Below are 21322 nucleotides of genomic sequence, written 5' to 3' on the forward strand. Positions count from 1 at the left end.
TGCCGATATCTAAAATCTGCTGCGATACGATTTCGATTCGATTCGATTTGATTCAGGGGCCTGCGATCGATATGAGACGATATTATATGCCCATTTAACACAAGATGGCCTATCTCGTTATCTAACAATACATGTTGATAATAGAATAGCCTTCTTAATTGTTTGTATAATTTTAATCCATTGTATGCATTCTGAACACTAAAGATCTTGAAATTAACAGGATAAACAACAAATTTAAGCTGCTACCTCCGCTATTTCCCTCTTTTTGATGACATTTTATTTAATGTGAAGGGGACTTCCTTATAAAATACCTCTATCTATGTAAAATACAGCTAAAAAATATTAGCTTGAATTATTTGATTGAAAGATTAATATCTTTCATAAGATTAATATCTTTCATAAGATTAATATATTTCAATCTCTTACTATTATTCATATCGTAAGGTGTAGTGGCAGACAGTAAACAATGCTTGGAGTGACATTTGAGTAGTTTTGGGCCGTGTAGGGTTTCAGGGCACAGGACTGAATTGGTGGATTCCTCGCTAGCTTAGCTCATTAGCCTAATAGAGCTATCCTCTTTAGCCGAGGCTGCGGTGGCTTGTAAATTCACCCCGGGGAGAGGGTGACCGCCCCGGGGAGCGCAGGAGCTTCTCACCGCTGAGAGAGCAGCCGAGCCGCGCATTCTTGGAACTTTACACTGCGAGCCGGGCAGCACTGTGCTGGACAGCCCGCGGGGATAACAGCCGAATGCCCCGCTAGCTCGGCTGCTAACCCCGCGAGCCTGTCGAGCGGCGCGCTGCCCCGGTAAGCGCCGGCTCGACTGCTCTGTCAGCGGGGATATATGATCCTCTGCCCATGGTGCAAACACCGACAGGTCTGTTACCGATGGTTTCAGTGTCCGAAATGAACTTTGATAATCATAACAAGCGTGAAAAGCCTGCTGCGGTCGGGCGGAAATGGTGTCACAAACACCCGGGTAAGGACATTGTCAAAATAAAAGCATTATACAACGTTGTATCGATTCAGTTGGATCGTTCGCAAATCAATCGATGGATCGATCTACATCGATGGATCGTTACACCCCTAACACACACACACACATACATACATACATACATACATACACACACACACACACACACACACACACACACACACATACATACATACATACATACATAATAGTCTGTCTATGGTTGGCTCCACTATATTTCTATACGGTGACATTTGTCTAAAGTTTGTAGCAAGGTTACTCCAGGGTCATTGAGAGATGGGCAGCACAAGAGCAAACCAAGCTAAGCAAACAAAGAAGTGTTCCTGGGGAAAACAAAGACTGACATTAATGGATGTAAGATGGATTGGATTTATATTGTCGTACTCCATAGGGGGGACACTCTGGTGTCAAAGTGAAATTTGGGCCCTATCTCACAAAATGGTACAAAATCACTTGTGTGTACAGATTGTGAACTACTGACAGCTTACCTCAATCACATTGTCAATGCTTCCTATTGTCCTAGTGTTTCACACTAAAGGCTTACAAAGCCCTTCATTTAATGTTAAAACATTCATTATTGGGGAGGAGAAACATGCAAAGTGTTGAGTCAGTGTCAACAGGATCTTCACTCATCAGCATTAGGTTACTGCAGCGAGTGCGCAGAGCAGAAACAATAGGTGCACTGTTTAAGCATTGCAGTTTTTGTGACACGGCTGCCGGCAAATAGTGACCAATAAAGCAGTATTAACCACAGGTGGATTGTGGTGGTGCTAACATTAGTGAATGGTGTGCAAACAGTGTAAAGATGGCTTTGTTTGGCTCAAATCATATTAACCACAACCAGACACCTGCTGCCAGCTTCTTATGTAAAGTTCCTAACTGGAATATTTTTTCTAGAGAACTGCTTTGCATTTTGGGGAAGAAAATAGTTCCTGTCTGCTGCAAATGCTCATTATTAGAATGTAGAACATCTGTGCTGGCCAGGAAGCTTAATGTAGGTCACCTCTCTGTGTTTATTTTGTGGATTTAACATACTTTTTATATTTTTCAAGATTTGCGCTCCTTGATTGGTTCACCCTTTAAGCAGATGTTGTTGAAATTTACAGTAGATGCTTTTTATAAAATATAATCCAGAAAGGCAAATCCAACCTGGAACCTTCAATGGGCCACAGCCGTTCTCTGTAACCCTAAAATGTAAATTTGAACAAGTAGTGTTTCTATTTCAGCTGAATTGGAAGATGGTAAACATGTTCATTTGAATAGTCTACATGTATAATGTCCGTGTGCACTTTTTCTATCCGTCTGAAAGCAAACCAATGTTCTAATTACCAAGATCTTTTAGATTGTTACTGCAGTAGGAATAAAGGAAACCATAGACTTTCACACCTAGCGTAAATATAACTTAACAGCATTAGTGTGCAGATACTCTACGTGATAATAGGCTATTGTTAAAGAAAAGCCACCCTGGATCCGCTGGTTTCTGTGAAAGTAATTGTTCACCCAACCACCCCACCCCCCCGCCACCGCCAATATCAAGTGAGATAAGTGTTATAAAGTGTCACTGGTTATACAGCCCATTTGAGATCTTAGAACATGTAGGTGTGTATTCAAAGCATTGTCCTAAAACTGTCAGAGCCAACAATTTTTTTTTTTTTTTTTTTTACATGTATTTTTATTGCTTGTTAGACAAGATGTACGCTGTCACACATGTTACAATATTTCACAGTAGTTACATTTCTTTTTGCGACAATGTACAATGAAATGAGTTAACAATTTTACATTTTTATAAACCCCATCCAACCCTAACAATCCCTGTGCCATTAAAAAAAAAATTATAATAATAATTAAAAAAAAAAAAAAAAAAAAAAAAAAAAAGGGGGGGGGGGGGTGGGAGTTCTCCTAAGATGAAAGTGTTTGCGCTTTACGTTAAAGCTTATATACTAATGAGAGGGGAGAGTGACAAGTTTGTCAAAATAAACCAGTAAAGGGTCCCAGACTTTGTTGAATTTTTCGGTTGATCCTCTAAGAAAGTATTTTACTTTTTCAATTTTTAAAAACATCATCATATCAGAAAGCCACATAGATGCCTTCGCTGGTAATTGGGATTTCCATTCCAAGAGAATTCTCCTTCGAGCAATTAGAGTTGCAAAGGCAATAACATTTTTCTTGTTAGTGGCTGTCGCAGTGTCGTTACCTCTTACCCCAAATATAGCCATTAAAGGGCTAGGTTGTAGATGTAGGCCAAAAGCAACATTCAAAATCCCAAATATTGATTTCCAAAACTCTTCCAACTTGGAGCACGACCAGAACATATGAGCTAGGTCTGCGTTGGTGGCTTTACAGCGATCACACGTCTCATCTAGTTCAGGGTATATTTTAGCAAGTCTGACCTTACTATAGTGAGTACGGTGAAGAACTTTAAATTGAATAAGATTGAGACGTACACAAGAAGAGGTTCCATTTACACAGCTAAGAGCCCTAACCCATGTCTCATCTGAAATGACTGTTCCTAATTCTTCCTCCCATTTTGTTTTGATCTTTTCTGTTGATACACTACTAAACGACATAATTGAATTATATAAATTGGAGATTTGGCCCTTCAAAGTTAAGGGAATCTTTAGTATGACATCCAAGTTTGAACTTTCAGGTAATTGAGGGAACGATGGGTTGTACGTTTGAATAAAGTGGCGTATCTGAAGATATCGGAAAAAACTGGATTTAGAAATAGAGTGTTTTTTGGCCAAATCTGTGAAAGTAGGAAAAATATTATCTATGAAAAAGTCCTTGCATGTAGTAAGACCCATAGTGTCCCATTGTGTGAATGTGACATCGAGTTTAGCAGCTGGAAAGAGGTGGTTATTACATATGGGACTTAGCATAGAAAGGCCAGACAATTTAAATGTTTGCCTAAATTGTATCCAAATTCTTAGGGTTGAGCGCACTACTGGGCTTGAAGAAAACTGTGATGGGGAGAGAGGAAGTTTTGTTGTTAACAGTGCAGGAAGTGATGACAGATTACAGAGCTTTGCCTCCTCACTGCACCAACCCGTGTCTGGGGCCTGAAACCAGTACATTATTTTTTGCAGATTCGCTGCCCAATAATAAACCCTGAAATTCGGGAGAGCAAGCCCACCCTCTTTTCTTGGCCTTTCAAGCAATGTTTTACGTAGTCTTGAAGATTTACCTCCCCATATGAAACTTAAGAGTAGGGCATCAAGTGAACGGAAGAAGGATTTTGGCAGGAAAACTGGGATGCTTTGAAACAAATATAAAAATCTAGGCAACACATTCATCTTGACGCAGTTGATTTTTCCAGCTAAAGAAAGGTAAATAGCACTCCATCTCTGGAGGTCAGATTTTAGTTTCTCCATTATAGGTGTGAAGTTGGCTTTAAACAATTCAGAAAAAGAAGGGGTGATATTTATTCCTAAATACTTAAAACCGGAATGTGATATACAAAATGGCAAGTCTGTGTCTGGAATCTGCTTTGCCTTATCATTGATCGGGAAACACACACTTTTTGAATAGTTAATTTTATAACCTGAAAAACCACCAAAGTCAACCAGAATCTTCAAAAGTTCAGATTTACAGGATAGCGGGTCCGTTAAAAATATTAAGAGATCATCAGCATACAAGGAAGCTTTATATTCCATCTCCATCCTTCTAATACCATGTATGGATGGTGTAGTTCTAAGTTTAATTGACAGGGGCTCTATCGCTAAAATGAACAGTAATGGGCTAAGTGGGCAGCCTTGACGCGTGCCCCTAGATAAAGGAAAATAATGTGAACATAATTTATTAGTAACTACTGCAGCTTTAGGAGATGAATATAATAGACGAACCCAGGACATAAATTTCGGCCCAAACCCAAATTTGCCCAGTACAGCAAAAAGATACTACCATTCTACTCTGTCGAATGCCTTCTCCGCGTCTAGGGAGACCACCACCTCTGGTCCTCCCCCAGACGCTGGAGAATGCACCACATTCAGGAGTCTACGAATGTTAATGAATGAGTGGCGGCCTCTCACAAAACCGGTTTGATCATTTGAAATGATGTCTGATACTATGGTGTTTATTCGAGAGGCCAGAATTTTAGACAGTATCTTAACGTCCACGTTCAGTAAAGAAATAGGCCTATAAGAGCTGCAATCCACCGGGTCTTTACCAGGCTTCAGTAAAACTGTGATGAGAGCCTCTGTGAGGCTCTGTGGGAGAGCTGTCTGTTCGAACGAGTACTTAAACATATTGAGAAGTAAGGGGATCAGTTTTAAGGAGAATTTTTTATAGAATTCGACTGGGAAGCCGTCCGGCCCAGGGGCCTTCCCGCTCTGCATGTCCTTAATTGAGTTATCTACTTCCTGTCTGTTTAGTGGTCTTTCCAGGTTGTCCCTTTGTTCCTGTGCAATTGTTGGAGTATTCAGGGTTTCTAAAAAATTAACCATAGAAGAAGTGTCCTGAGGAAATTCTGAGGTATATAACTCAGAATAAAATTTTTTAAAAGTATTATTAATTTCTTGGGGATCTATTGTCAATTCTTGAGGTGTTTTCCTAATTGTTGATATGAGTTGGGCAGACGACTTAGCCTTTAACTGGTGAGCAAGTAGGCGTCCTGCCTTCTCCCCATGTTCATAAAAGAATGCTCGTGATCTTAACAAGTTATGTTCAGTCCTTCCAGTAGACAATAAATCATATTTCGCTTTCAGATTTAATTTTTCTTTGTATAGTTCAGGTGTTGGAGTTGTTGAGTATTGATGATCAATTTTAAGAATAGAATCAATGAGCTCCTCCTGTCTTTGTTTTCTTTTTTTATTACGTGAAGCTGAAAATGATATTATTTGTCCCCTCAGTACAACTTTTAATGTTTCCCATAATATGGATGGTGATACGGAGTCATTCTGATTGGTTAAAATGAAATCATCTATTGCTTTAGACATGAACTGACAAAAATCTGCATCTGAAAGTAATGCCGTGTTAAGTCTCCAAGCTGGCCTTGGTGGGTAATTAAGTGTAAAACCAATGTCAAGAATAACAGGTGCATGATCAGATTCTACAATAGCCGAGTAGTCTACAGATTTCACTGAAGGAAGAAGACGCTTATCAATGAAAAAATAGTCTATTCTTGAATAAGACTGATGAACATGTGAAAAACAAGAGAATTCTTTTTTGTTTGGATACAAAAATCTCCATGGGTCAATACAGCCAAGGTGCGTCATGAGACTTAAAAGAGCTCTGGACATTTTTGATGGAGGTGCAGATTTGGGACTTGACCGGTCCATGGCTGTGTCCATCACACAGTTCATATCACCGCCAAATATTAGGTGATGAGTATTTAAATCTGGTAATAAGGTGATTATCTTCCTGAAAAAATCTGCATCATCCCAGTTGGGGGCGTAAATACTAACCAAAACCACCGGGGCGTGATAGAGACGACCTGATACTATAACATAACGTCCCTGGGGATCTGAAATTATTTTTGAAGCAGTGAAGAGTACTTTTTTATGGATTATAATTGCAGCACCTCTAGCTCTGTTACTAAAGGTTGAATGGTACACCTGACCTATCCAGGCCTTTCTAAGCAAAACTTGATCTTGTACTCGTAGGTGCGTTTCCTGCAGAAATGCAATTTCAGTGTGCAACCGTTTTAAATGTGAAAAAATTCGCGCCCTTTTCACTGGGCCATTCATGCCTCTGACATTCCAGCTAACAAAACGTACTGCAGACCCTCCAACTAAAGTTGTGCTTGCTCTATTCATAGCTTAATAAACAAGCGGGTTGGGTAATGATACGGCTGAAATGGACGGTGCTGTATAGCCAGATCGGGAGAATATAAAATGGAGGAGAACGGGAGAGAAAAAAAAAAAAAAAAAAAAGAAAAAAAAAAAAAAAAAAAAAAAAGAAAAAAAAAACCCTAACCCTGGAACATGTGTGAACTCTAGGTTCGTTCTCTGAACAGTAACGAACCGCAGCTATCTTACTGTGACTAAACTTCCAATAGCCCATACGTTATTTCCCCTACACAATGCTCCCCACTCTCACTTTAACAAGTATACACACTCAGGGCATTGACTCTGAACAGAGATGAATAACATTGTAGTTCCCAGTCAACATAAACAACCGCCATTATTATAACAAGTAGGCAGGCTAACTTTAGTTCACCTCCTATATCACACTTAAGTATGCATTATTCGAACTACTGCATAGACAGGATAGATGGCTAAATGATAATTAAATGCATCTGAACCATAGGATCTGAACAAATAGGCAAATAGTTTTGCTTGAGCTACGCCCCTCTCAGGCTGTAACGTAACGTTAACCAGTTGTCAACAAACATTCTGCTATCGATTATGAAAGTGATACAGACTGATATTTGCTTCACTTAAAATGTAACGGCTCAAATTAACCAACCTTCAGACATATTGATCACTTCAGCTCGATGAAGTTCTGTCGGTCTCAGATTAGTCCATTTGTGTCAGAATCAGTCAATTGGTCCGGCAACCCGACGGTCATAGAACACCTTGGCAGCTTCTGGTGAGTGGAAAAAGAGAGTCTCATCCTCAAACTGAACTCGGAGACGTGCAGGATGTAGCAGACTGAATCTTATCTTCTTCTCATAGAGGAGCTGCTTGACGTTTTTAAATGCAGCGCGTTTCTTCGCCAGGCCAGCAGACATGTCCGGGTAGATCCTCAGTTTGGAGCCGTTAAACTCCACGTCGTGCGTCCGGGCCCACTGCAATGCCTTTTCTTTCACCTGGAAACGATGGAAACACACCACAAAGGGACGGGGCGGCTGTCCTTCTCGGGGTCTTTGGCCGGGAGAACGATGAGCCCGCTCCAACTCCGGTGGGTTTTCAAAAACCTCTTCGCCCATTGCTTCCATTAGCAGGTCGGATACAAACTTGACGGTGTGCTGGCCCTTCTCGCTGTCCTCCGGGACGTTCAGGATTCTCAGGTTTGCTCTGCGAGAGCGGTTCTCCAGGTCATCCACGCGTTCGAGCAGTGTGGCATTTTGCTCCTCTAGTCGTTTTATTTTCCCGTCCGCTGTGAAAATCGCACTGAAGTTATCCCCAGCCAGAACTTCGGTTGCGCTTAGCCGTGCTTGAAAGCTAGTAACAGTCTCTGTCAGTGCATTCACGGAGGACTGAAGCGGGGCAATTGACTCTTGAATTAAAGCAGAGATGTCCTCCTTGAGCGAAGACCGTTGTTTCGACAACTCGGCTACAAGCTGGCTCACGGAAACAGCCTCCACGTTTGCAGTCGTTCCACCACTGTGTGGGCTAGCACTAGCCATAGCAGCAACCTTGCTAGCTATACTAGTTCGGGTTGTTGGCGGAGTCCACGGCGGCGCACTGGTCGGCTTATTCTTACTCATATCGCCAAATTTGGTGGCCTTTTGTCTGTCTTAGACTGATTTAAGCAGTTAGATGCCCTGAGCGGCGTTTTTAAAGGTTAATATTGATAAGTTGAGTGGGGAGCTCTGCCTTCGCACGTCCTACCCCTGCATGGCCAAACCGGAAGTCCCCAGAGCCAACAATTTGATGTTTTTTTGTTTTTTTTACGAATCTAATTGAATGAGGATCTGCTTGTGATCTAATCTAATTGTTCTCTGTTTTATAAAGCTCTGAAAAGACTGTGTATGCAGCGCAAACATAGCCAGGATACTTTCTTTGTTCTTGTGTAAACACAGCGTTAGATGACGTTATTGTGCAGGAGAGATGTGTTATTATAAACTGTAGTCATTGCAGCAAGTTTCAATGGAACTCAGTTAAGCAAGAAGAGATGATTTTGAAGGGATGGAGGCAAACCAGAGCGAGAACTACAGTATACTGAACTATTTACATCATGGACCAGGGCACACACCCCAAAAAAACAGATCTTACAAATGTGGGATTGTCAATTCTTCACCAGCCTCCATTGATACAACCCTAGGGAACCACATCAACCAATGGGCAAAGCCTACTCCCATCATATTTCATATCAAGTGCATGCAAATCTGTCGCCAAATGTCATATTACACTAATGACTTCAGATAAGTCAGTTGAGAACATCAACAAGACCAGATGGTGCTATGATTTTTAAATTTGGGGAGAAAGAAACAAAAGAAAACACTAGAGAAATGAATGATATGATCCAAGGAAAAAGCCGAGCCTGAGGCAGGCTGAGGCAGGCTGAACAGCACATGCAACAAATCAATTGAGAGACTTGTTTGACTTTTATCCAATAAAAATAATATTAATAAAATGATCAATTGAATGATTGTAAAGATGAGGCAGAGTGAGATATCCGATCCGCTTTATAACTCAAAAAGAAAAGTGTGTCCTTTGGTCAGGTCACACCATCATTCTCCTTCCATCCGTTACGTTGTGACCTCTGGTTCAGCTGCATCTGGAAACCACAAGCTGCTCTCTGACCTCTGCAGTGTTGACACAGCCTGCCATGCAAAATTCAGTTTTTTAACACACACACACACACACACACACACAAACACACTATTCTTACACTAATACGTAGTGCTTTAAATTGCATAGGTGTTGTTGAACAACCAGGCACTAAACCTGACGAATCTGCCTTTGTAAGTTTTAACCTGTCTTCATGAATATGTCTTGAATAATATACTTGGAGTGGCTGCCAACTAAACCCCCTCACCCCCAAAAAAAAAAAAAAAAAAAAAAAAAAAAAAAAAAATGTTCTACCAGAGAGTAGGGGAGAACGGGGTAAGTAGGCACACTTTTTACTCTAGTGAGATTTGCTCATCACCAAAACATCTGTCAATAGCCATTCCTACATTAAATTGAAGCTTAAGGTGTTGGCTAGAAATGTGTGTCTCTCTTTTTTTCCAACTTATTGTAATGAAGAAGTAATTTACCATCAAAGACACTCTGACACATTGTGACAACCAACCCCATCAAGGGGTCGGTTGTCACACATTATGGGGTTGTTTGTCACAATGTTATCTTAATGGGAAAAATCTTAAAAAGAAGGCAAGGAGGCAGAACCAAATTTGAATGTTTAATTGCATTGTCAAGTTGACAAATAGGCCTACATAACGTTCTGTAGCCTTGGCAGCTGGTCTAGTTTGGGATGCACTGGGTTGTTTTGATTTTGTTGCCCTTTTTTCTTTTGCTTTCTAGCTGCCTTTTCCTGCTCTATTCTTTCCTTCTCTGGGGTGTCAGTGAGGATACAGCTTGACAATTTCTTTCGTTATTGGGTTCCTTTTCTGGCTGCAGCTTTGGGATAACATGTGACAACCAACCCCTCAAAAAATTTGACGACCAACCCCAACTTGAATTTCTTGCTAGCATCAAGGCCAACAACCATCTGACAACTAATTAGCTTGCTAACCACAATCTAAACTATAGTTTACCCTTCACACTTTCTGAGGGTAACAAGTGTTTTGTTATAAACCCATTGTGTAAAAGCCTAGAAGAAAAATACTGAGAAGCAAAATATTTTGAATTTGACATGAAAAACACAAAACATCCTCTTACCTGAAATGCAGCAGTCTAACTCAAAGGAAGTCTATGTATATGACCTCTGATCCCAATTCTGGACCTTTTTTATATCAACATTTCAGAGCTAGCGCGCTCTGGTGGCGAGATATAACGAATGTGACATCCAACCCATGTGACAAATTACCCCGTTCTCCCCTACTGGTGGAAATACCATCCAGAGATCACATGGTTATATCACCTTTCTAACTTTTCTAAATCACAGATGTTCCTCTCATGTTGTCATTTGTAAGACGCATGCAGCAGAACAGAAACACCATGCCACGGGAACACAGCTGAAGAGACACTCTGATGTAAGGCTATACTTAAACAGAGAGTCCTCCAGATATTGCTAGTTAGACACTTGTTTTTGGTCCAGCCCTGTCTTACTAACCTAGCCAGGAGTTCTCATGCTGTATGTACTTAATGCACATCCTTTAAGGCACATGTCTGTCAATACTTTCTGTTAACCCAATGTCAGCACCATGTTTTTACTTTCACTACACAAAATAAAATAAGAAACCCCACTGAAATTACGTTTCCTTTAACTTTTACAAGCACCAACATGGACACTTCGAGGAGACGTATTACATTGTCTTCTTTAAGTGTCTAGGTGGTAACTTAAACCAAGTTGTTTTATAATTATTGATCTAAGTATGCAAGTTTAATTAAGCTGAACATTGCTTGCAGGTGTAAAGAGCAGTTGGCAATAAATGTACCTGTTCTTTCTCTTTTTGGACAACTGTCAACTGTTATAATGAATCAATTTGGTTGTGCTTTTGTAATCGTGTTCAATCTAAATACAATAAATATTAAAAGAATCCTCTCACACACTTCTTCTCTTTCACCCATGAGCAGCACGAAGCAGCACAACTATCTACTAAGAAATAATTAAACTGTTGCTACTTGATACGTGTGTGTGTGTGTGTGTGTGTGTGTGTGTGTGTGTGTGTGTGTGTGTGTGTGTGTGTGTGTGTGTGTGTGTGTGTGTGTGTGTGTGCGTGTGTGTACTGTATAAATTGCATTAAAGAGCAATGGATGTAGATATGTTTTTTAGAAGTATTCTGGATGTGTCTTTGCCTCTTCCTCCATCTGTGCTTAAAACGCTGACTTAATATTCGTCACTTAGGATGAACACTTTTTTTTTCTTTTCAGAACCATCAAGTATGTGACAGTGTATGACGTTAATGTGTGAGTCATCACTATGGTCATTAACATCTCTCCCTCCAAATGAATCCATTAAAATGTCAGATTTGACAAACTAACTGCGGGTATAATATGAACTGAGAGGTGAGGTTCATATTTGACTTTTTGAAATATTTTTAACTGAGAAAAAACGCTGTGTATTCCTGGACTCTTAAGGACGTTAGTTTAATATAAATGAAACTCCCTCTATTAAAAACAATCAGATTGTATCTATGATTAACATATTTCACTTCTTGGGTTGATAAATGCAAAATCAGGAGCGGCTTTCAAGTATTTCTCTTACTGTATCTCATGCATCCTAATGGCCAGCATAACCACCTTCAATTATCGTTTGCTAACAAGGCCCAAAAAGGACATTAAAAGGCAAAATATGGATCTGAAATCATTCTATTTTAAGACTTAGATTTTATTGTGCATTTTTATCTTTTATTGGATAGTTGGAACAGGGGACAAGAAGAGAGGGAGGGGTAAGACATGTAGCACAAGTCCCCAGCCAGAATCTAGCTGTGGGCATTTCAGTTGTGGAGTACCATTCAGCTAAAAGGTTGCTCCTTAATACCATACATATTTAGAAATGTATATAAGGAAGATAAAATATATCTATAAATTGTAACAATATCAAGCATTGAGTTCAAATACAAGTGACTGTAGGCAAACAAGATTCAGAGTTGATGTTAGACAGGTATAATGTGTACTATGTATGTCCACCATTTTAGATTAGGAACTTAACATGCTAACAGTTCCCAATATGAAGAAGATTGCCGGTAGGAGTTGATGTGATGGTGGCACCAGAGGACAAGTTTTAAACAGCACTAATGAGATTACAATTCTTCAGGAGAGAGACGTGTGTGAAACCAAATAGTATGGCTACTGTATCTATCTAACAGTTGTTAGACATTTCAGTAAAAAAAACACACACAAAGTATATCAACTTCATGGTGGTGCTAGAGGAATCACAAGGAATCCCAGAAGTAGTGACATTTATCAAAAAGAAATGCAGGTGGAATTCATAAAAAAAAAATTGGTGCGATATTTCAATCGGAACCAAAGTGGCTGACTGTCCAACACTGCCCATCGACTTCTTGTCAGTACAGCAGACCCATACCCGCCCTTGAAAAAAAAGGCTCACAAACACGCAAGTTAAAAATATGCTGTCTGTGTGTGAGACCTGACAAACTCTGCTGCAGACTCCATTATCTTGCCGTTTCATCCCCCTGTCCTCCCTTTAACATTTCAAAGGCGAGAGAACGCAGGAAAACAGAGAAGCTGTTTATTTATGTCTCATTTCCCTTACACCTCCAGTGTACATGATGAACACCGTCTGAGCCACTAGCAGAAGACTTGTGCATTTCTATTTTTACTTTGTTAGCTAGCTAAAATCATGGTGCCCATTTTGTTCGCACTTCGTTGTGTGCTACACATCAACGCATTACCGGCCACTCACCTCCCTCGTACACACAGCTGTAGTACGTTGGTAGTGACACATCCTAGTATATTTATTTTTACATTTGCACTGTGTGTGAAGTGCTGTTGGTCTTAAAAAGCATGCAAGTAATATTGAGGTGGCCACAGATTTAAAAAATAAATAAAAATCTATCCTGTCTTCTTGAGCTCAGAAGAAATGTAATCTTTTTGCCAGTAAGCCTTTCAGCCTTATCCTAGGACTTAATCTGATATAGGAGAAGTGTAACATTACTAGCAGTGGTTTATTGTCATAATCTGTGTTACAGTATTTGGGGAAAATGTACAATGTCCTTCACTCTACACTGCTGTCCTCTGTAAGACCATTTTGACCAATCGAGGTGGCCCAGGGAGACCAGACACCCCTTTATTTTTTTCAGGAAATAGAAACGTGTGTGTGTGTGTGTGGAGGGGGGGGGGGGGGAGGGGCTGGTTTGAATGTAAGTTAACTGGCCATATTGGCTGTGTGAAAGCTGTCTGTTTATGTTGCACTATTCATAGCTGGAAACACACTTTCACACTGTAGAAGGATATGGTTTTGAGAACACCATAATAATATTTTAACAGATTTCTAAGATTTTTCTCAAAGGGTAACATAGTAAAAATAGATAGCATGAATTTGGCATGGCTATTAAGTCTTATTAGCCTATCATGTTATCAACTCACTGTATGATCAAAAAGAGCAACTTGAGGCACTATCAAAAGAGGTTCTAATTAAGAGAGTGTGAGATGTTCTGTTTGATTGGACAACAAATGTAGCTGTTTGAAGTTCTTTTCAATAATTATTTGTGTAAATAGTATTTTTCACTGCATTCCTACATAAAGGCTGCCCAGTTTTGTGTTTAGGCCGGGTTTGTCAGTCTGTTGGCTGTGGTGTGGAAAGCTACGTAAGGGAATCAAACGATATTAAATAAACTGTTTGAAGATATTGGGATGTCTGGAAGGGATGTGGCTTTCACTAAACGTTAACTCAGTGGTCCTGTACACATATCAATCTTTAAAAAGTGTGTTTTTAAAACGGAATTTTCCAAGACATAAATTAAGTGGTGCTTAAAACGGCAATAGCACTTTGTGACAGCACTTGAACCATCGTAGAAGTTTCTCATATAACACAGTCACACAACATTCCTTATAGATAAAACATATGATATTATTGTAATTGCCCAGGTCAAAATATACTATCAAATACTGTCAAAATATACTGTCACCAGTCCCATATGTTGAAAAGTCTATTCTAAATTCGGCTTCACTTGTATGTTCAAAAACTATGATGATGTATTTCCTTTTTTTACCACCATACCCAGTGGTGTAGTGGGGGGTATACGCAGGTATACGGCGTATACCCACTTATTTTTCAGGCGACATTGCGTATACCCACTTCTAACGGCCGCGACTGCGGGACTTGTTGCCACCCGTCCGGTTTTCCCCGAAATTGTTCTCTTTTTTTCACCAGCTGTCCCGGGAAAAGAAAAATCTCTCCCGGGACACAATTTGTCCCGTTTTTTGGGGAAAATGCCAGAACCTCATTTGATTTCCTTCGTTCAGTAGTTCAGGCCTTTTCACACGGGCCGAGGCGTTTGTTTCGCCCACTAATGCATTCTCAATAGAGAGGCGAGCGGGCAGAGAGAAGGCGGCAAGCGTGCAGGGGCGGTCTTAACGATCTCGGGGCCCGTTTCAAGACCCTGTGGGGGGCCCCCACATTTTTTTTCTATGAATAATGCTTGTGCATGCTCCCCGCAAAAATAAAAAAGATTGTGGAAACCAGTTGGTTCATAGACGGATTATGAGATTTAAAGTAAAATGCATCAATCTGATGCACTTTCAGAGGAAAATTTAGATTTAAATCAAATCTTGAGCTGCAGAAGGAACATTATTTTTTCTTAAACAGGCAGCACTCTTTACTCTGCAACTGTAAAAACATTTCAGTAGATTGGTCTGCAGACCCATGTTATATGATGGAGGGGCCCATTGCAACAGATACAGGGTGGAAAGCTACTTTTTATGAACAGTATAGAATTTACACGTGTAAAGCTTATTCCTGTATGTGTGTGGGGGCCTTAGAGGCCCCTTATGAAGCCCATAAGACATAGCTAATAATGCTTTTGTTTTGCACTTGCTTTTCTATTTTTCACCTGCTAGGGGCCATGATGATTTATTTCCTATTCCTTTTTGGACCCTAGGCTGTTATTGACATGAGTGACTGAGCTCTTTGACAATGCGACATGTAAAGTTACTATCAGTATCTCTGGCTTAGGGCCCCCCTGAGCCCTTGGGCCCCTGGGCCTGGTTGCATGCAGTTTTCTTCTCAAAGTGCACCAGATTGATGAATTTTACTTTAAAAGGTTGCATTTTTTTCTTCCGGGGGAGCATTCCCCCTGACCCCCCTAGAAGGTCCAGGGTCCCCACCTACGTCTCCCTATTTAGCCTACTGTGCAAACAGTGATGGTCCGGCAGACCGTAGCGGCAGTCAGCTGTCAGGACAGTGAACCCCCCCCCCCCCCCCCCCCACTCGCACTAATGGCTGTAAATGGAGCGGACACGGAGGCTAAACATATAGCCGTTCTGCCAGCTACGCTCTCTAATATCTTATAGGCTATTCATGCATTAGGCCTGTGTTGGACCACTACTCAGGAGTGGCTGTGTGAGGCAGCGCAATTATGGGAAATATAGGACCGGCAAAAGCGGATGCGCGCGCAGTACAACTTAGAGTATACCCACTTCTCCAGGCACCACTACACCACTGACCATACCTGATGAAATGAACTGCCTTATAATGAGTTGAATCAAAACCCATGTTTTAGAGCAAGTTTTGACATGGCATCATTGTGTTAAATGGAAATGATATTGAACCATTTTGGTAACAATTATATTGTTATGCTACAATTAACACATTTCTGTTCTGAATGAATGGCATTTGAAACTGGAGCATGATTGCTATTTCTATGAGATGACATTTTTTTTTAAATATTATTATAAGAGTAGTGTGCCGCTGGACGTAGATGCCCAAGGTTTAACATAGACACAGTATGAGGCATGTCAGAGGTGCCCCTTGTTTCGTTGTCATCCCTACACAGTGGCTATGACTCGGGCTTCAAGAATCACAATTCTGAATGACTGGATGTTCAAAATGCTACTCTAAAAAAATCACTTTTTCACAGTTGACAATTAGCAGCAATATAATGTGTATTGTTACATCATTATCATAAATTCCCTGACATACATTTTTTTTTTTTTGTCAATTAACGTTTCTGAAAATGAGATCCGCTGTTCCGGGGAAGACATTACCAACCTCAACTTAACATTGACAACACAGAGGCTCAGTCTGTAGGGACTTGGGTTGGCTTATGATTTGATTTGCTTTACATTGTTAGACAGTATTCTAACAGAAGGCACATCTAATAACTCAAAGTATTTACACTTTCATAAGTATTATGGTCAACCCAACCATCTATCCAAAAAATGTATTGATTTTGATTGATATTGATATCCTAGCAGCAACTCCTCTGCATGTCTACACGGTTGCTGTTCCATAGAGTTCATTTGTTACCATTTCATTTCAAATAGAGAGCAGAGGGCATATACAGGACCTGCAGGTTGCAAATGAAAATTCAAATAACTGGGTTCCAATACATTTAAACCTTTTTGCATTTTTGTATACGTTTTGATCTTTTAAATTAGCACCGCTGTGTTGCTTAAGCCTATTCTGAAAAGTGTGTTTAGGCAGGGAAGAGAAAAACAGCGGTGGCCAAGGCATAAACCCCCTGGTTCCTCACAATGCTGCAAACCAGACAACATGATATAACAAGAAACCATACAATGCTATAAAGCGACTACTTCTTCCTCTTCTTTTTGGTGCGGTTGTGGAATGACTCCCTCCCCCGTTTTAACGGCTACTCCCCGTGTTTTCACTAAGTAAAGGTTATGATGGAGATTTCCAGGAAGTAGACAGACCCCCGTCATTGACAGGCGACCGAGTAAAACGGTGTGTTACTCCATCAAAATGATTAATTTCTTTGATTTTGGAAAATGTATGGAAACATTTGAGATGTGTTTATAACACAACTCAAAAATAAATATAACATTGGCCATGTCATTTTGTGAAATCTTAATGCAAAATCAATACATATTTCCTATTTGAGGGACTTACGTAGGCCATATGTATGGTTTTAGTGGACGGCTGTTTTTTTAATTAGTATGTGAGTGTAAACATATGAGTGCATAGGTGAATAATCGATATGCAGTCTTTTTTATTTTATAGGGCTGGACTTTATATTTTTCTAAGCTGATGTAAATTCAGCTTTTTATTCATTTGTTTAACTGTGAGTAGGAATTCAATAAAACTCAAAGTCATATACTTTCATACTTTCCCCTTCATTCATCCCTAGCCACCGCCCTCCTGTCCCTGCTGTCTCTCATCTGTGGCGTGCACCACAGTGGCCCCCTCTAAGGCAATCAAACAGTGGGAGTTTTCAACAGAGCAGATGCGCTGGATGGATGAAGGTGAGCGGCACACAGGCTGGATGCTTGGAAGAGAGCGGAAAGCCCTTCACCTATCTGTTTCATGTCAGATATGTGACAGAATAAATCGCTTTTTCTAACTGCATTCCAACTTAAAATTTAATTTTGTTTTAGAAATGTTAATTTTTAAAAAAGGTTTTGAATGTTTTTGCGGATTTGAACCAAACAAGGCTTGTTTCGGAAGTACTGTTCTCCTTTATTTACTCCATTTCAAATGTTTTATTTAGACAATATCATATAGCAATCCAGATGTTTGGATTAAGAACATTTCAGAAACGTGACAGAAAACGTGCAATCCAGAGGTTTAATTTAAGAACACAGCAAATTGCTACCAATGACAATACCAGTGTGATTGTCCTTATCACCAATGTGTGTATGCATGGTATGACAGACTTAATTACCTTAGTGCCATGAGTCAAGTGTTTGCTATCCACGCTCTATTTGCGTTCAGTCACGTAAAGTTGACTGTGAGTGCCCAGCGAGCTTGACATACAGCTTTTCTCCCTCACATATCGCCCGCCCTTCTTGTTGTTGTTATTGTTGTTGTTGTTGTACCACTGCTGCAATGCTAATTAATTCGAGACGCAAGAGTGAATAATCAAGTATAAGTAGCAACACATAATGCCAAAGCCCCGGGGGATCCAACGGCATAATTACACAACAGTTTGATTTGCGGGAGATACATTGTAATTAACGCAGCATGGCTTGTAAAACGTCATCGCACGCATGTTAAATGCTTGAAATGGGCTTAAGCCTGCTCACGTGCTTCCTATTACTCCACACATCAAAAAGAATGTGGAGACTGCATCTAAAAGGCACAGCGAAAACTGACTTGTTAGTAGGATGAAAGGAGAGCTGCGATGGGGCACACTGCAGGCAATGTATGTGAAAAATGAATGAGTGGATAACATATCTCAAAAAAAAAAACCATGTGAGTGTGTGTGTGTGTATATGTGTGTAAGGGGGAGAACATTAAAATGTTTGCTCTGTTCAAAGTGATTGTGATGTTTTAATCTACTATATAATCAGAGATCTTAGTCAGCCTCCTGCCTTTTTTCATGAGAACACAAAGACAGAGAATACATCGCTGTCCATGGTGCTGAAAATGAAAGCTGCTATGGGCCGCTCTCCACAGCACCCCGTCCCCATGCTGGCTACACTCGCGCTTGGTTTGGCTCTGTGTGTGTGTGTGTGTGTGTGTGTGTGTGTGTGTGTGTGTGTATTGATTAATTATGATTGAGCCGGCGGGTGGCAGACGACTATAGCTTTCATCTGTTTACGCCGGCCTCCGTGGTTGTCTCCCGGGAAAGACATCTCAAACATCTACAAAATGACTTCCAATGCGGTTGATATTCAACTTTTATGAGGGGGGGAGGCGCAAGCGCACAGACACACAGGCAAGCATACACACACTCATAAAACACACACACACATAAAAAGACAAGCACACAAAAAAGCGGTACCTGTATGGTTTGGCGGTTGTAGACTTTCACTACGTGGAAGTTAAAACTGTAAATCCCTTTGCGCGGCGCGATGAAATTACTTCTCTCCTCGTCGAAATTCTTCCCAATATTGACCAGAACCTGCAAGAAAGAAAGAAAGAAAGAAAGAAAGAAAGAAAGAAAGAAAGAGAGAAAGAAAGAAAGAAAGAAAGAAAGAAAGAAAGAAAGAAAGAAAGAAAGAAAGAAAGAAAGAAAGAATTTCATTGATAAAAATGCTTATGTCTTTCACTGTTTTTGCTCTCAGAAGTCACTGCTGAATGGAGAATATGGGTGAATATAAATAAAATATGCACTGCAAGGACGTCCTGACTAACAAACAAGATAAGCAACCAAAAACTACAGCCCCAATGTTTTTCATGTTACAAAGTCCACACATGATGCCACAGGAACCTGCTGACAATATGTATTCTCAGGGAATATAACCACTGTTTATGTTTTACTTACTGTTTGATTGATTTTGTAAGAGAGAATGAAACCCATCTCAGCCACATGTCACAATTGTAGACTTTCTTTGTGTAATGAATCCTAGGAAAGCCATTAACTCACTGATATCTCACTTATATACGGATAGAGGACTTTGAAAGACCCCGCTGGCCCCGGACCACGCATTCAACTCCCTGGGTTTTTTTTCCCCCGTTAGAACTTCCAAACTTAATCAATCTTTCAAATGAGATTTTCAATTATGCATTTCTGCAGCCAAATGTCTGTTTTTATGGCTGGGAGTGAACTATATGGCTTGTAATTGAACGGCAGTTTGAGGGAGAATTAACCTTTAACGGAAGGCGGATAGGACTTCACCCTCGCGACCCGCCGTTACTAAATTATTTGGCGATTTGTCAGATCTAATATTCCACATTGTCAGCTCAGAGAAGGTGACATATTCAAACTGCTTGCCTGCCAGACTGTACTTCCTCAACTACTCTGGGAATGTGTAGTCCCTATAAATGGAATTGTTACAGAGACCAAATGGTTTCCGCTCCACCTTTTAACGCATGGAGCTTTTCTCTGCTGTATAGGCTTCACGAGACCAAGATATGCACGAGGTGAGGTGAGTACGTTCTGCCAAATCACCGCCTCGTTTTACCTGGATTTCCTGGTTTTAAAGACTAAGCCTATTATTATTATTTTTACAGAACATGCCTCGACTCAGTAGACTTTATTGCACAGATCCCATTCTTTTTTTTCTAATTTTCTTTTTTTTTCCCGAAGGTCATTTAATGGTTTATGGCGCAGGGAAAACAGACCTATGTTTCTGGTATCTCTGTGACATTTTGCTGCATCACATTTTGATAGGCTAAATCAAGTCTTCTTCACTTCATGAAAGCTTTCTGACAACTTCGACCACCAGGCACTAGGTATAGCCACGCCACACATGAAACACACAGTACACACTCCATGTGAAACTTCATACGTGCGCAATATACACCAATCATTCGTGAAAACCGACAAGCCAATTCAAACTTAAATTGTTTCCCTGATTTTTTTTTTTTGTAGCTGATTTTATTTTAAAACATAGCTTTATATAACTTTTCTGTATCTCTCCCTGTCTCTCACTCGCTCTCTCTCACTCGCTCTCTCTCTCCTACCCGGTCGAAGTAGATGACCATGGTGCGGTTGCTCATCTCGGAAGGCTCGTGGTTGGTGTTGCGGACGGCGGAGAACGCCACCTTGGCGCTGCCGGAGCGAACGGAGATCCCCAGCGCCGTGCCCGTGGGGTCTGCGGCCGGGTTGGAGTCGCAGACCACCAGGCACTTCCCCTCCAGGACGATCGGCTCCGTCTCGTTCTGAGCGCGGGCCGGGCTCGCCGCCAGCCACACGGCACTCAGCAGGCAAAACGCCAACATACCAGGACCAGGACTATCAACTTTTTCTTCGGTCGTCTTCACACTTCAAACCGTGGTGGGTCTATTCCCCCCCTTGAAAAAAAAAAAAAAAAAAGTAAGTGAGGTAGCAAGAGTTTCCCGGGTGTTCCCTCTGATGGAAGGCTTGTTTCACTTTAGGATGCCACTCCGTTTGTCTGGATTGTATACAGCTGACACTTTCTCCCTCGCGCAGAGTCTCTCTCGGACAGGTAAACCAGACAGGGTAATTTTAAAGGATTCTCTCCTCTTTTTTATCTTCCAAAAACCTGTGTATTACCCTAATAGGTATCTCGG

At 40.7% G+C, this 21322-nt stretch overlaps 1 protein-coding gene across 1 annotated transcript in view; it reads right to left on the reverse strand.

The window, feature by feature from the left end:
- The window catches only part of cbln1 (cerebellin 1 precursor), a gene marked incomplete at both ends in the record, with an annotated part of 28557 nt that extends 7547 nt beyond the window's left edge, over positions 1–21010 (reverse strand). Inside the window, 2 exons of the mRNA XM_080028623.1 lie at positions 19128–19247; positions 20753–21010. Coding sequence (XP_079884749.1) covers positions 19128–19247; positions 20753–21010 — 378 coding nt within the window. The remainder of the gene's footprint in view (positions 1–19127; positions 19248–20752) is intronic.
- Between the last annotated feature and the right edge of the window lie 312 nt (positions 21011–21322).

The sequence above is a fragment of the Ammodytes marinus genome (assembly GCF_949987685.1).
Source record: "Ammodytes marinus genome assembly, chromosome: 5".
NCBI classification, from domain to species: domain Eukaryota; kingdom Metazoa; phylum Chordata; class Actinopteri; order Uranoscopiformes; family Ammodytidae; genus Ammodytes; species Ammodytes marinus.